Below are 16,498 nucleotides of genomic sequence, written 5' to 3' on the forward strand. Positions count from 1 at the left end.
GCGCTATGAATGTGTGCTTTCAGAGCTCCCTCTAGCAGTATTCCAAACTTTTTAATAACCAGAAAAAGATCTGAAATTACTGTTGGTACAATATGGCTTTTTGTACAGTTACTATGCTAAGCTGGGACAAATGTGAAAATCTGTTTGGTCTCTTGAGGGATGCAATATTATTTTACTCCCTAATCTAAATCACTCTCAAAGTAAGTCACATGTTAGCAAAAACCAGAAAAACTCCTTTGAGGAAAGCAGCCAGATTTTTGAAGCTGTTTTCATTTGATTTCAAACCAGAACATCTTCCCTTTATGTATGTATGTAAAAAGAAATAAAAACAACTTCTATTAATGACATTTTTATGATGTTATTTCTAGTGTTTTGGATCACACTGGGGAAAAAAAAAAAAAAAAGGATGGCAACGGTTTTGGAAAGGAAGGGAAAAATAATCCTCTAAACAATCACTTACCAATGCAGATGTTCCGCTGAAGGGTCCCCTGTGCACTTTGTGGTGGTCCATCTGTTTCTCTGCATTTTGAAATGCCCAGTGTTGTAGTTTTGGGCTGGCTGTGCCTGTATCTGTTAGAACTGAGCCTAAAGGACTCGTGCTTTTTCAAGTATCAGAATCCCCCTTTTAACCCAAATTATTGCTTTGTCTCATTTTCCTTTCACATAACAGAAAGCACTCTGTTTGAAGCAATTACGTCTTTCATCTTAGCCAGCTTGCGAGTCAATAAACCCATTTTCACCTTTTGCATCTCCCTCTCTAATGAAAGCCATAAAGTAACGCAATATATTTCTCACAAAACGTTTCTCCCAAGTCTTCAGCCACTGACAATTAAAGTACAATGTACTTATTGCAGCAAAACGGAAAAACATATGGAAAAATATAACTGCATTAACATCTGCTGCCTTTCCTCCATCTGCTGTCTTTGGCCTCGCTTTCGTTCAAACCTGCCAAAAGTACTCATTTCCAAGGGTCCCATGGCACATCAACCACATCTTCAATTAAAGTTCCCAGTTTCTTGTTTGTTTTGATGGCACAGTGGGATGTCTGCTCTGCATCCATGTGGCTGCATGAGGGATTCAGGCAGAGAAGTGGTGGTTTTACAGTTTGGAAAATGTGAGTGTGGTAGGACAGAAGACAATGTAAAGACAGCGTAAAATTTGTAGTTCTGGATGCAAAAGGTTGTGATTTCAACCAAGAAACAGCCCACAAATGTACAAAGATAAGAGCAGAAAAAAAAAGATTTAATTGTAGAGAGGCCATCCTCTGACTCCTCTGGAAATTGGAAGTTGTCTTTATTGAAATAATTAACACGCACGACAAAGTAATATGTCACAGCTGTGATTATTATTGAACAGAAACTTGTTTTAATTATCTTTACACAGTTCTTTTTAAATTCTTCTCAGTCACATGACAGGTAAAATAGATGATCCTGTGAAAGATCCTGACCAGATCTCTGAGGCTTTGACATGTGATGCATATTTTGAAGCTATTCCCCACCTCTGGAAGCTGTGAGCTGGTGTGGATCCTGAGCAGCTCACCCCAGCAAAGCAGCAAGTGCCTGCCCCAGCTCTGGGGGCATCAGCTGTGTGTGATCCTGCATGACTGCCCAGGCATTGCATATTTTTAAAGGAAGTCAATAATTGGGTGCTTTACTATGTAAAAGGAGGAAAAGTAATGTAGTTTTTTATAGTACAGGTGTTTGATTTATAGCTGGTCCACAAGGCCAGTGTGTCTAGTGCTTTGTATTTAGAGGGAGATCTGTGTGAGTTTTTGTTGCTCCGTGTGTGCGTGTGCGTATTCTGTGTCTTTGAGGTACCAAGCTTTGCCAGAGGAAGAATATGAGAATATGTTCTCAGTACAAAAAGACAGCAAATCCTTCCGTGCTGGGGAGAAAATGAGTTGCCAGATAAACTGTAACTGTGAACATTTGCCATTCAGGGCTTGGTTGCGCATGGTCCATCCATCTGTATAGTATTTATAGGACTTTGTTGATAAAGAAATCATACAGTGAATACTTTCCCTAAGAAGGGAGCATTTTCTTATTGTCGGGAGGAAGTGCTCTGCACAATGCAATGAACACCTCTGGCAGATAAATGCAAGCTCCTATTGTGTGCCTTTGTGAACTGATGAGGGTTTTCTTTTACGTTCCCTGCAAAGCCTCTCCAGAAGGAGCCTTGCAGCAGCACTGTGCCTCCACAGGTGTGAGGCAGGTGATGCTGGAGCAGTGTCTGCCTGCAGGGTGTGGGCTCTTCCCGTGGCTTTGGTGCCTCGAGCTGGATCCCTCAGCCACAGTCTGTGTGCTCTCTGCAGAACGGGTGCACCCCTGTCTGCTGATGACTGGGTCTGTGCTGATTTAAATGCACCTTAGGTTCTCTCTCTGAAAGCAGATTTGAAATTGGTCTAGTGCTGGCTTTTTTTGTATTGCAAAAGTTGCCAGTCCTACTGCCTAATCCAGGCTGTTGGCAGAGGAGCTCCTCCCAGGGGCAGTGGGACACTCTGAAGGTGTACCTAATGGCTCTGCAGTGTATTCTGATCCTGCAGTGGGATGCCCCACTGGGAAGGGGCTGGCTTGGTGGAGGTTTTCTGTGCCCAGTATTGGAACCATAGTCTTTGTCTTTAACCTCCTGCCTTTAGCATGCAGGGTGCAGAACTGTCCCTGAAAGAGTTCCAGAGGGTTTGTGACCTGGGTAACCCCAAACCCAAATGCATGTTTATGCTTGAACATGCTTAGCTTGGATGCAAATACAGGTGACAGATGTGTCTTGCAAATATAGTCTAGCAAAACGTGAAGAGAGGCGGGCTGCAGGTGCAAACTTACCTGGGGTCTGGCTGAGCTGGTGTGGGTTGTACTTGCAAAAGCCTCTGGGAGTGGTAACAGGCTGTCATAAAATCCATTTGTCATTACGGACAGCTGCGAAGTTCTTCCAAATTCTTTGTATTTGTGCTAGATGCAGTGAGCAGCAGCAGCTGTTGTTGGGTCTGTAGTAGGTGACAGCAGCAATTTATTCCATGGTTTCCTCAGCAGATTGCAAAGTCTCTGCAGAAACCCAGGCTTTCTCTCCTGAGATAGATGAGACATTGGATTCAATCAGGCTCAGAGTACCTAAGGCCCAGACCCTCAATCACTGCAGGTAAAGTGGCTAATACACCAAAGAGCATACATTGTGTCTGACAAACTTTAATAAAACACACCAGAGATGGAGTTTGGAGAATTAAAATCTGTGTGTTCAACAGGGAGCAAAATTTGGAGCAGAACTCAAATTCTCACATTACATAAAGTGGCTCTGAGCTTAAAATGTTATTTTTGCTTTAATATTATAATACTATTTTTAGCATCAATGGCAATCAGTATGTAATTGGCAGTGATCTCATGCACACTCCTGGGTACAGACTGTTCTTTCCCAGTTTTGGAGTATTTGCTTGTTATTCCTGAACTGCAGCGTGCACACGCTCACAAGAGGCCCCACGGTCATTAAAACTCTCTCTGCCAGGGCTCTTGCCATTGAGTAGTCAGCAGTTAACCTCTCCTTGTATCTTCTGAGAACCAGATAAAGTTAGGACAGAACATTTCTGCTTGTGGCAATCCTTCTCTTAGGCCTGTGTTCTGTGATACACATCCACAATGTCACACTTCATCTTGGCATCTTCCAGTACCTGAAGCAGCTGCAAGAGAGCTGGGGAGGGACTTTTAGCAAGGGCATGGAGTGATTGGATGAGAGGGGATGGCTTTAAACTGACAGAGGTTAGGGCTGTAGGAAAGGCACATGTTGTGTGTGTCACCTTTAATACTGAGTAATTTAATAAGGTAGCGTCTCAAATGAGTTGATTTTGGATAGAGCCTCTTCTGGTCTATGCCTTGAGAGAATTGCTGTGTTGCAAAGACCAAGATGATGCTTTCAATAGCAGTGTTAGGTGTTGGTTTGAAAATGCTGCTTTCATCTTTGGCTGTGGACACATACGGGCTGTGTTAATACGCTTACACTTCTCTTTTGGTCCTGGTATGGCCTTCCATTTGTTCAGTGATTTGCAAGCACAGAGATAAGGAGGTGCTGCTAACAAATAACTGTTGGAAAAAATGATGATTCAGACAGTGAACCTGCTGATGTATGTCCCATGGTACTGTCAGAAGTGGGATTGCCTGGTTTCAAGATCATCTTTCTGCGAGATGACTCTGCCCTGTCTTGAATGCCTTAGACATCCATGACAAATGAAATCTGCAATTAATCCAGCACTGTAAAAATAAAGTATTGCAGAGCAAGTAAAACCCATCTTCCTGTAGCCAGCTGAAAACCTGATGTGCTGCTTTTTGCTCGTACCCCTGAACTTCACAAATGAATACACAACTTAGAGCAGCTGCTGCTGTTCTAAGCCCAGAGTGCTGAGTTTCATTTCCTCTGCACTGCAAACGGGTACGTTCTGCTCTCACGTGTGGAGCCTATCATGAAATCATTGTACTGTGAAAATCACGTTCGGCTTGGCTGAAAGCAATCAAGAGGGAAATGCAGATCAAAGGTGGGTGGAGATTTTGGGGTTTGTGGCATTTAGCACTTGCACCAACAGGTGTGAGATTGCGTGAGGCGGGGTTTGACTTTCCAGTTGGGGTATTTATGACATGTCCTTATGTTTCAGTGTATATCTATAGCTCTTGGGTTTACACTTGTTGTACGGACCTTGCTTTATTTTTAGTCCCTGCTCCTCCCGAAGAGATGTCTCTGCAGACACTGGGTGTCCTGTGTGGTGGGAGTTTTTGTTGTGTTCACTGTCTCTGCAGGCAGAGAAGAGTTGTGTCCCAGGTTCGTTTCGTGTCTGCCTTGGAAGCATTTAGAATTCATTTGGTTTTTTCAGATTCCAGCATGCAGACTTGGAGAAGCATTTCCTAGAGGGGGCAAAGCACTTGAAGGAGGGAAATAGTTTAAAGAGGTGAACTGTACACCAATAAATCTGCTGTTTGCTTTGCCTTTTTCTCCTGGGGTTTCCTCACAGCTCTGTGCTCTGTCCCAGCGTGGTGGCATCACTGTACACCAATAAATCTGCTGTTTGCTTTGCCTTTTTCTCCTGAGGTTTCCTCACAGCTCTGTGCTGTGTCCTAGCGTGGTGGCATCACTGCTGCAATGGCTGGAGCTGCAGCCTCTGGCAGTCCAGGGACTGCACAGCTTGTCCAGCACTCCTGGGGCAGGGGTGGCAAACTGGAGAGCAAAGGTTCCGATGGAAACCTCACACGAGCATAATGTCAGATGCTGTTTGAAACAAGAACGTGCCCACCCCTCATCTTTTGGCACTTTGTCGTGCTCCAGAGAGGTTTGGGAGGAGCAGGAGGGCAGAGTGTGGGCAGGGCTCTGCACTCCCCAGGTATGTGCCTGTTGCTCTGGTGCAGGCCAGTGTCTCCTTTGTGGGTAATAAGAATTACTGTGAAGAACCATAGCAAACATCTCCTCTCCCTTCCTTCCTCTTTTATCAACATGCATTTGCTTTTCACATTAGGATTATTTAAAAAAAAAATTTGAAGACAAAAATTATTTAGCAAGAGTCAGCCTGTGAGGGAAAATGCTGCCAAGATACACAGAGATATCCTGTCATGGCATTGCCTGAGAGACCTCAGAAAGGGTTTATTGAAGAAGACAGAGTTGGTGTTTTTCTTTGACGATCCATTGAAGATAAAGGACAAGTGCTGGGAGCTGGGCCCTGAAAGTAATTTTTTTTTTTCTGTTTAGTTTGGTCATTCCCCGGAATGAAGGCTGACTTGAAGCTGTTTTGTTTTTATTTTGTTTCTCTTTGGTTTTCAATGAACACCACCAAAGCTGGGAAGGGGCTGGAGCACAAGCCCTACCGGGAGCAGCTGAGGGAGTGGGGATTGTTTAGCCTGGAGCAAAGGAGGCTCAGGGGAGACCAAATGGCTCTCTACAGCTCCCTGAATGGAGGCTGCAGCCAGGTCAGCGTTGGTCTGGCCTCCTAGGTAAGAAGCAACAGGACAAGAGGAAGTGACCTCAAGTTGTGCCAGGGAAACTTTAGATTGGATATTAGGAAAAATTTATTCCTGGAAGATGCTGTCAGGCACTGGAACAGTCTGCCCAGGAAAGGGGTGGCATCACCATCCCTGGAGGGATTTAAAAGCTCTGTGGATGTGGCACTAGAAGACATGGTTTAGTGGTGGACTTGGTGAACTTCTGGATTAATGACTGGGCTTCATGATCCTGAAAGTCTTTTTCTACTTAAATGAAACCTGTGTTTCTGTATAAATGCTATTCTTTTCCTTAAAGTAAGCCTGAGAAAAGAAATTGATTTCATGCTTTTCCTTACATGTTAGAATTTTATTTTTTTAAAAAACATTTCTGTCCAAACTTTAAGTATTTTGTTTGTTTGAAAAAACCTTTGGATTTTGGTTTGTGAGTTGCTGTCTGGTGTTGGGTTTGTTTTTAAACTCCTTTGCATTCATTTGTGTCTGACAGCTCGAGCTAGTTGTAAACTAGGCATTTTCAGGGAGAATCACTTTATTCACTCACTAAATAACTTCTTCTAATGAGTGAACTATTCAAACATTTCCCATTGCCGAGCTTCTGAGGTCACACTGGTACTGACTCCCTGCATGGCCTGGGAGAAGTCATTATCTCCCTCTCCTTTGCAAACACTGACTATTAAATAGCTCCTCCCGAAGAGGTGTGAGAAACAATTAGCTCATGCTGATAAATGTTTTGAATACAAAATGTGGTTGATAGGTGCTGAAAGATGCTCCCATCAGTCATCATTAGTGATGCTGTCATTTCCCAGTCTTTGATTTTGGTTAGGTCTTCCACAAGTGGAAAGGAGACAGGAGAGACTCAAAAACTCTATCAAGGTTTTTACTGCTGTCTTCAGATGTTTTAATAACCATTCATCGTTGAATTTATCTGCTACTGGTTACTTTTGCAAACAGATATTTCCATGTCCATGGGGCTAAAAATTGCATCCCCCACAAGTTTCCACACCTGGAGCATAGGCAGCTCAACCTCACCCACCCGTGATGCAGACAATATTTTACATGGTCTATTTCTTTTCGTTTATATGATAGATTTTGAATGTTGCAAATTATGACCTGTGTATTTATCTAAGAGTATCGACAGGAGGAAAACTTAACACCTGAGCCTGACTCTGACCTTCCCAGGGAGAGTTCAAACCTGTAGGAACCCTAGAAACAAAACAAAAACAAAACAAACAAACAAACAAAAAAAGGGCAAAATTAGGGGGTATTTGTTTTGTAGCAAAGTTACTTCACTGGAAGAAAGCTCAGGCTGTAGTCAGGTGGTGCTTTCTGCAGAGCAACGAGGCAGTTCAAGGAAAGCATGGGAGGACCTGCTTTTGCTCCCTTGAAACCCGTGTCTGTTTTCTCATGGATATTTAATGGTGTCAGGGTGAAGTGTCTGGTTAATCACTGCTCACAAACCTGTGTAAAACCTCCCTGCTCCGTCTGAGATAGGGCTTGGACTCTGGCCCAGTGAAGGAGAGATGCCAGTGCAGGTGACTTGGGCCCCCCAGAGGCCTCTCAGCTTCTGTTTGCTGCAAATCCCAGCACAGGGATTTTCTGCAGGATGTTGGATTGTAACTGATGTATGTTTTCATGTAAGAAATGCCTGTAATGCATGGGATGTGACTGTTTCTAAGATGAGTATAATTTCTCTCCCCATTTATAGGACGGCTATTTTTCCCACCGACCGAAAGAGAAAATGCGAACAGACAGCAATAATGAAAATTCGGTCCCCAAGGACTTTGAAACTATTGATAACAGTAACTTTGCTCCCAGGACTCAGAGGCAAAAACACCAGTCCGAACTGGTGAAAAAACCCCTCAGCAAACAAAAGGAGCACTTGAGAAAGAAACTGGAAGAGGAAAAGATGAAGGAGAACTTGCTGCTGGGGAAGAACTCCAACGAGGTGGTGCAGTTCAGCGATCACCTGGGAAAAAACAGCAGCAACAACCACAACCTGAAGGAAATTGACAGGTCTCCCCCACAGCATCTCTTACCAAAAATTGAGAACAGCTCCCCTGAACTGAAATACGACCAGCCACCCAAGTGTGAGGTGACGGGCAAGGAGGCGATCTCGGCCATGTCCCGCGCCAAGTCCAAGCAGTGTCGCCAGGAGATCGCGGACGTTTATTGCCAGCACAAGCTCGGGAAGCTGATGCCGGAGCAGGTGACACGTTTCTGTGCCCTGGAGGGTAAGTTGGGAGATGGAGAATAGAATAACACAGTGTCTGTGTAATTGGAACAGCCTTCTGACGGCAAAAATGGCTTTATTGCAGGGATTTGTAATGGACTTGGTCTGTGAAAACAAGGGAGGCTTTGAGGATGTTTTTAGCAGGGAATTGTATGGATGTCACAAGATCCTTGTGAATTCACGTCCTGTAAAATTCACTTCCTCCATATTTTTGTTGCACAGTGTGATCTAGGTATTCAGCTGCTACTTCTATTTCTTGTAGCTCTTAATCTACAGACAAACAGAAGCACAGTCAAAATCTTGTTATGCTGTGCAGGAGTTGAGTGCTTTTTGGTAATCAGAGAACAGCCATTGTGAATTTTGGAGCTTTGTGCTAACCAGTACAGGAGTGGCATTGCTGTTATGGCCATATGGCTGGCTATTTTTCTGTCGCAGTGGAGTCCTGAGCATTTTGATAACCCCAGGTAATTGTCAGAAGTACATAAAAAAAATTCCAAAAGCACAGGGAAAATCCAATTTTGTGGCTGACTTCTATTTTTAATGTTCTTGAATCAGCAAAAGTTATTTTCAAAATCACTGCTGGAGAGTCAGTTACTCTGCTGGCCTAAGCCAAGCTTTGATTTGTTGCTTTGGTTTCTCCATGCCCTTGGATCACAAGTTACCTCTCAGCTTGCTGTCAGTTTGCATGTCTGAGCTGACCTTTTTCTGCTTTTCAAAAAGTGCTTCATGTGCCACTGTTCATCCACCTATAAGCCCTCTGCAGAGTAGAGTGCCTTTAAAAAAAAGGTAGCATTGATCAGTTGATCACAGTGGGTATTGATCAGGAGCAGCATTATTCACAGCAGCATTTGTTTTTACAACAGTCCAGAGTCCCCACCCTGTAACTGGCACTTCCAACCCAACAGAAGGATATGCCATGTCTTCGTCCAAGCTGAAAGTGCAGAGGGGATTTATAAACTAGAGAATGGGTCTTGCCTTGGGACTGTAGAATAAACATGGGGATCCATGGGAACCAGGGGATGTTTAGTTCCTATCATTGGGAACATCCTCTGATGGCTTGTTTACTGCACCATCACAAAGCAGTGGTTACAGCAGGGTGATTTCAGTGTGGTAGGGAGAAGGATAGTGCTGCTATTACAGAGATTAGGAGGTTAAATTTCCTGTACAGATGGTGAAAAAGAGGTGCTGCCCCAGAGAATGTATCCAAAAAAGCACATCTCCCTGTAACAAGATTCTTAGGCTTTTAATTTAGCTGGTGCATCTTACCAGGATGGATGAGCACCCCCATTCCCCACCCCAGTGCATCTGTGACTGTTTTGTTTTGGTTCTTTACCATGTCTCTTTTGGTGTTTTTCTCTCCCTTTCTTATCATGGTAATACTCCAAATTGTTAAACTGGGGGGCAGACACAGGAGATGAAGAATTAATGGAGCAGGCAGAGGATATGGTGTTCAGCGGGAAAAAGGGGACAGGGACAGTAAAGGTAGCACAGTAAAAGCTGAAGGGAAGACAAGAGAACAGCAGAGAATTAAAAACTGAGCAAAAGCAGACATCAGTAACAGGATGAGCATCAGTGAGTACCCCTGGGCACTGCTGAGGTCCCTCTGAGGTGCCACTGGTGGAACCCACTGTGATAGGCACGTGGGTTACTTACTCTTCCTTCCCTCTTCTTCCCCCTTCTTCCCTAAGGGCAGGGCAGTCAGCTGTGGGCTGTGAGAAAGCTGAGGGACGTCAGCACCCTGCAGACACTGTCCTACACTTTTGGGATCAAAAAGATGTCTTAGTAATGGGATCAGTGCTATAAATCTTGTGTGGGTAAATGTATCCCATACACAAATATGCAAGTGATACCCTGGCAAGCGCTGGAAGATGTATTGTCATTAGGGTGGGCAGACACTGCAACTGTGCAATTTTGCACACACCTATGGCTCCATGCCCTATGTGGTAATCTATCTCCCAGGGATGCAGGGTGACTTTCCAGAAGTTTTAAACAACTGCCATACTTAAAAACAGGTTTCTCAAGAAATATTTACTGCTTCTTTTCTAAATACAGGATTTATCTCTTATACCCTGCAGTCAGGATAATAGTGTGGTCTTAGAACCAGGAGCAGTGTCGCATTTTACACTTGAAGCCTTTCAGCATATATGTACAGAGCACATTGGTATAAATGCTTCCATTGTAATGTCAGAGTAAAATTCTCAGGAAAACTGGGAGCTACAAATATGACTAGAAAAATGATGAAAATGTGATTAATTTAGGAAAAACCTGCGGTATGCGTATAAACCACATTAAAAATTAGGTGCAAAAAGATTATGTCTAAATTTTTTTGGTTTGCTGAGCTATAGTTTAATTTATTTTTTTTTTTAAGTGGTGACACTTGTTTAAAAAGAATAATTGAGAGACATGTTAGCCTAGCCAGATGGATACATGTGGAAAATGTTGACTTTTCTTTGCCTCAAGGTTATTTCCTCCTGCCTATGCTGACAGCTGAAGTTAACCACTTCAGCTGCCAGATTTCCTTGGCAGAAAGTCTGGACATCCTGTGTTCCATATAAGGTTGCTCTAGAGCAGATTTGGGAGCTTTGCTGTGGGGAAGTGGTAATGCAGCAGCATGTGGAATGGGACACGAGTTGCTAATGCAGGAAGCACCAATGCTCAGAAAGATTGGGTCACCAAACCTATGGAGGAGATCCAGACCTTGAAGTCATTTCCCAAATGTTTGAATACAGAACTGTCAAGACAGACGTGGGGGAACCCCAAAATTGAAAGCGCCCAGTGCCTTCTGGAAGGCCTTGTATGTATATAATTTGGTAGATCCCTTGAATTTTATAGCCCTGTTAAAAGTACATTGAGTTTGAGTGTGTTGTGGTCCCATATCTCTCCTCCCACTGTAGAACATGAATACTGCTGTTCTTCACTCACAGAGTGGCTCCATCCCTCATGAAAGGTGAATTCTTCAGCTCTGTTGATCCCTGAGAGGAGTTGAGCTTGGTTATGGGAGATGTTTGTGAAGCACTGCGCATCAGCTTTTGGGCACGCAAGACGCCCCATTGGTAGGATTGCTGGTAGAGGGAGATGTGGGAGGAGGCCTCGGCACTTCATGTACCAAAAAAGCGATCTGGTGTTTTTCAGCAGCAGTCAGACATCTGGGGTCTGAGTCTGTGTTCAGCATGTGAGTGTTGTTCCCGTCGGTTTGGTTTGAACAAAGGTTTCCTGTCTGTTTTCTGCAAAACTGTGAAGTATAAATATTTATGCATTGGAGCAGCACATTCATCCATTATCCCAACATATAAACGTGTTCCCAGTGCTGTGGTTTCCATTGAGATGTCATCTAGCGTTTAATCCCCTTGGATCTTGTCTCAGCTGATCAAAACCATGACGCTGCTAAGTGTAGCTATCAATCATGGACAGGACTCCATCCAGCTGGATTGTCATAAATGTTAATGATACATTCACTTCAGTGGTTATCACCGAGAACAGGATCTTACAAGCTGTTTCTTTTTAAAGTGTTTTATTGTTTCCAAAGGCAACAGGCAGAGGAAGTTGATTGTAGGATCTTTGGTGATAAAAGGATTATTAAAATGTTGTTTCCGTGAGGGCTGCAGTCCCTCTAAGGGCAGCGCTGCTGAAGCAGTGGAACTGGACATGGCACCTTCACCAGTCACCTGGCTTGCAGAGCAGGTGGGCTTGCATTTCCCTGCAAGCTGGTCCTAAAAACACGGCACAAATGCTATGGCCCAGGAGATTGGTGCCCAAGGCTTTATGTGCAGCCTTACCCAGTCCCAGCTGAGAGCAGGGCAACGGGCAGCTTGCAAGTCTCCCTTCGCTCAGAAGGGAATGTTTGGCCTTTTTGGAAGCGTGTTTTGGGGAAAATGCATTTGGCAAATGTAAGAGGGACAGTGTAGGTTCAGCACAAGGTTAGATGAGGAAATAGCAAATCCAGTTCTGCTCAGGTTGAGGAGAAGATGCCCGCAGACATCCTTTAGTGAGTTCCTTTTGTCTCAGGAGACATGGTACAAAGATCAGCAACCTGTGAACAATGTGGCAGATGTTCCCTTGCTGGGGCCATTTCTGGCCCAAATCTGTACAGGCCAGACTACAGACACTGATTCTGTGGTGTGCCAGACTCTCTTCTGCTCGCCAAAGCTGTTGGTGGACGTGAACCAGCTGCCTCCCTTCTTTGTCCGTCATCAGGCATGGTCCTCCTCTTGTGCAGAGGTGCTGGGAAGGAGCAGAAGTTTAAATGAGAATTCTTGTCACCCATCACTCTGTACCTAGGCAAAATCCCATTGGGCAAAGCACAAATGACCTGATCTGTGCCACGTTACCCCCACAGAATCTATTATTACTGTGGACAGGAGCACAGTCCTGGAACAGGCACTGTGACCCTGCCCAAGAGCAATGGGCAGCACTGCAATTGCAATTACACAACTCCGCATTTCAACTTGATACTGAACTTGTGATTTCTACCTCCTGTCCTCCTACTGAGGTGAAAAAAACCCCAGCTGCTGACCCAGTGGCTGGATTCAGGCTCTGAGTTCTCTTGTTTTCACTTCCATGTGGATCATAGTTTGCAGCTCTGCACCCCTTGCCTTGCAGAGTCACTCGATGGGCACAGAGCACAGTTCCTGCTTGGTCACTGCCACCAGTCAGGAGTCATTGCGGGCACAGTCCCAGGTGGAATCTGCACCAGGCCTCCTCTGGGCCAGCTTCTCTCACCTGCCATATCCCCAGGGGAGACTCTGGTCTAACCCTTATCATTGATTACCCAACTGGCTTTTCTCATGACCCAGATCTATGGCCCTAGACAGACCAAAGTACATAGCAGAATTTTTTGAGAAGTGTTTTCAAAGATGTAGTTCTAGCAAATGAAAAGTCCCTAGGAAAGCAGAGAGCCTCAAGTGATCCTGATTTACTTCCTATGAGCGTTTCTGTTGTCTTTTCTTAGTTTTTAAATCAAACAGGTTTTCCACTATCTTCATCCCTGTGGGGTAAACCGAATAAAGTAGGAAAATAATCAAGCTTCCCTCATTCCAAATAATTTATCAGCACTGGAAGAGCTTTTTGCAGATCAGACTGCCTTCTCCCTGGTTGCTTGTTGATAATGCTGCTCTGGCACACTGAAGCAAGTGCTTTCAGCTTCTTAGAGGCTGCTGGGAAGAAAATTTTCTATTTTATTTTAGAAAATACAGCCTTTTCGTTTTCAAACTGAGAGAAAAGGGCTCTGGAGCTCTGCTTACTGAACGACACACAGGCAATAGCAATCTGAATGTCCATAATGTTTCTATCTGATGACTTCAAAGCACTCAGCAGAAAGAGGTGTGATTCTCAGGAAGGGAGAGGATAAGCCACAGGATGCCAAATACTTGTGGAGAGGAGCAGAGCTGTTCCTCAAGGCATGGAAAGAGAGCATCCTCTACAGAATTTTAAAAGAATGGGAGCTGTAATGAAGCAAATAGAGGATTTCATCTGCTCAATATACATGTGTATGCACACAGTGACATAGAAATGCATGGTTTGTTTAGCTTTTAAGGTTTTGGCAGTGCATTTTTGGACTCACTGGGTTTGATCTACAGATCATTGAACCCCAGATTTGTCTTTTTCTGCTGGTTTCAGGTTTCCAAATGACATTGACTGCTGTTGCTGCTGCTTCCGTGTGTGTTAATCTGTTAGTGTGACAGAATCACTGTGGTGAGCTATACACAGTTTAAGGAGCATGTAAGAGCCACTGCACATGCAGCCCAGACAGCATTTTAATTTGCTGCACCACAGATGACTCTGGCTGCAGTAAATTTACTGTGAGTAGACTAATTGCAAAATAACCCTAATTGAGTAGTTATCAGCAAACAACATCCTGTGGAACAAAACTGCTTACAATTAATAGCATTTAAGCCATGCACTGGTATTCTGCAGAACGCTAAGATGTAATTACACTGTGTACAGAGATTGTGTTCTGTTCTAGAAACCGTGTTTCCAGCACTGCTTTCAGTATAAAGGGCCATTTCAAGATTCAGTACTTGCATTTTAGGCAAAATGAATTTATGAAATAGGTGAAGTGTCTCCCCCCTTACGTGTGTGAAGCAGAACCAACTCTACTAAAATCAGGGAAGCTGTGGCACTGTTAAGAGAAAAGTAAGATCTCGGGAAGGTTGTATGTTGTCAGTGATTCACAGATTAACTTTTATTATGGGCACAGGTACAAGTTTGGATAATTAAAACTGGGATGTAAGGAACGAAAAGATACTGTGCTGTTCTGGCTGAAGACGGGCCCTACCTGATTGCATGAATGAGGAATGCAATCTCTCATTTAAGTGATAGAAATGCTTGTCAGTGCACAAACCCAAAGGGCACACAGACCCCTGCCGCCAGTCTGGGTGTGCAGACAGCCCCTGCCTTGCATTGGTGACTCTGGTCATTTGAAGGGACTGATGAGGCAATGCTGGTGTAAGAGCTGACAAAACCCTTCCCCCTGCTCACAGCTGATTTGTTCTCCAGGCAGAGGGCCAAATGAATGAATTATCCTTAGAAACTAGATCTGGCCAGTAAGTCAGAAACTGGACAAGTTTCTTTACAGAAGGAAGATGTGTGTACATCTTGTAAGGGAGCTGGAATTGCTAGAAATGTCCTTGTGGCATCCCAAACTAGGATGACATTGCCATCTCCTTGTACCTCTGGGGAGAGCTGCCCTGGAGAAAACAGGGGACTGCTGTTTCTCAGGGATGTGTGAGATCGTGCCATTGCAGAGCTGAGGGATTCTTCCTTCAAAAGTAAGGCTGTGGTGAGCACAGCCTGGCTCTGTCAGAGCTGTCTTGCATAGACAGCTTTGGTTTTAGAAGAAATTCAGTGAGGGGAAAACTGTTGGGTGTCTGTGCCAATTAATCATTTCATTTAAATAAAGATAACTCCTGTCTAGATCATCTGCAAGTTTAGAAGTGGGAGAAGGAAATGAGCCTGATGTTCCTCTTGTTTTTTTTCTCATGATGCTGCTGTCTGGTCACATTTCTCCATGTCAGGTCTGTCTGATCACCTGTGGGTCTGGAGGCTGCAGAATTGGCCCCCTAGAGCAGACTTGCAGAAATCATCTGGCACATGGCATCTCAAGGAAATGCTGGGAGCAATACATGACACAAGGAGTGAGGGGAGAAGGGATGGAAAATTTATGGTCAGCAGTCCTAGTTCTCACCAAGCCTCTGTTTTGGAAAATGTTATCATTTTATGGAGCATGAAAGGGGGAGCATGGGCAAGCGTGGGAGAGGGTAATGGCTAAGTATGTCCTTGCTGCAAACCTCCTGGGAAGAGAGCATGAGGGTAGCAGAAGCTCAGTGAATATTTTGATAAAGATTACTCTGTGTGTACAGAGATGAAAGAAAAGTACTTAAGTGATTGTTAATGCTTCCCAGGGATCCTGAAATGTGTGGACAGAGTAGTGGTGGGGAAAGTCAAATGCAGCTATGGCTAAAGAAAATTGTTGGTACAAAGGTACAAGCTGGGGGGAGTGGGGAGAACAATCAGAAGGACCAAGAAACCCAGCCCAAAACAAAAGCACCAAACCCAACCTCTCCCTGTACAAGGAAACTTGAGCCCTACTCTTTTTCATACATAATCGTTTTCATATAAAATGGTTGTTGGACCTCTGGAGTGGACTCATTATGATGATTTTAGTAGACAGACCCTGAAGAGGAAACATGGCATCTAATTATGTTAATTTTATTCAATGCTAAGCAAGCAGCTATGTGCATTAGTACTGGACTGAGCTGGAGTTAAGGCTGCACGAGCAGCTTCAATGTTATTCTTTCCTAATTCGACATTGCAACCATAACAAAACTATGTTAGGGTGTCAGTGTAACATGCTAATTGTTAGCAGGTAGCTTTTAGATTTGTGTTTTGTTTTAAGCCTAAAATGCCACCAAGAACAAAGAAGCACAGATTCAGCTTTGTCTTCCTAACCACTGCATTTCTCCAAGTACCAGTACTTGGCAAATACTCAGTTTTCACGGGAATCTGCAGCTGATGAACTGTTATTTTGAGAATGGGGAAGCGTTATGTTCCAGAAATGCCATGCTAGCAGCAGCTCGAGGCTGCCACAGTTTAGTTTGAAGCCAGTGGCCCTGAGTGTATTACTTTTAAAATACTTGGGGAGGAAAGTATTGACATTTAATTTCTTCCTCCTGAGCCGAGGCGAAGAATCTTCCTCTTTTGTGGCTTCTTGAAACAATGCCTTAAATATATACAGAGTTTGTTGCAGTATTAAAAATATAATTAAAGAGAATGCACCCTGTTTCAGGAAGGTTTTTGAGAGGGTGCATTT

The 16,498-nt window shown here is 44.0% G+C and overlaps 1 protein-coding gene across 3 annotated transcripts in view; it reads left to right on the top strand.

Moving 5' to 3' along the window:
* Positions 1 to 16,498, top strand: part of XYLT1 (xylosyltransferase 1) — a 178,736-nt gene that overhangs the window by 77,926 nt on the left and 84,312 nt on the right. For 2 of the 3 annotated variants that reach the window (XM_040079051.2, XM_040079052.2), the window contains exons 1-3: positions 4,580 to 4,602; positions 4,688 to 4,794; positions 7,666 to 8,191. In XM_040079051.2, the coding sequence (XP_039934985.1) occupies positions 4,708 to 4,794; positions 7,666 to 8,191 (613 nt within the window). In that variant the 5' untranslated portion in view covers positions 4,580 to 4,602; positions 4,688 to 4,707. Of the gene's footprint in view, positions 1 to 4,579; positions 4,603 to 4,687; positions 4,795 to 7,665; positions 8,192 to 16,498 lie in introns of those variants that run through there. The other variant, XM_040079050.2, reaches the window with a different exon arrangement.

Source organism: Hirundo rustica, chromosome 15, assembly GCF_015227805.2.
Source record: "Hirundo rustica isolate bHirRus1 chromosome 15, bHirRus1.pri.v3, whole genome shotgun sequence".
NCBI classification, from domain to species: domain Eukaryota; kingdom Metazoa; phylum Chordata; class Aves; order Passeriformes; family Hirundinidae; genus Hirundo; species Hirundo rustica.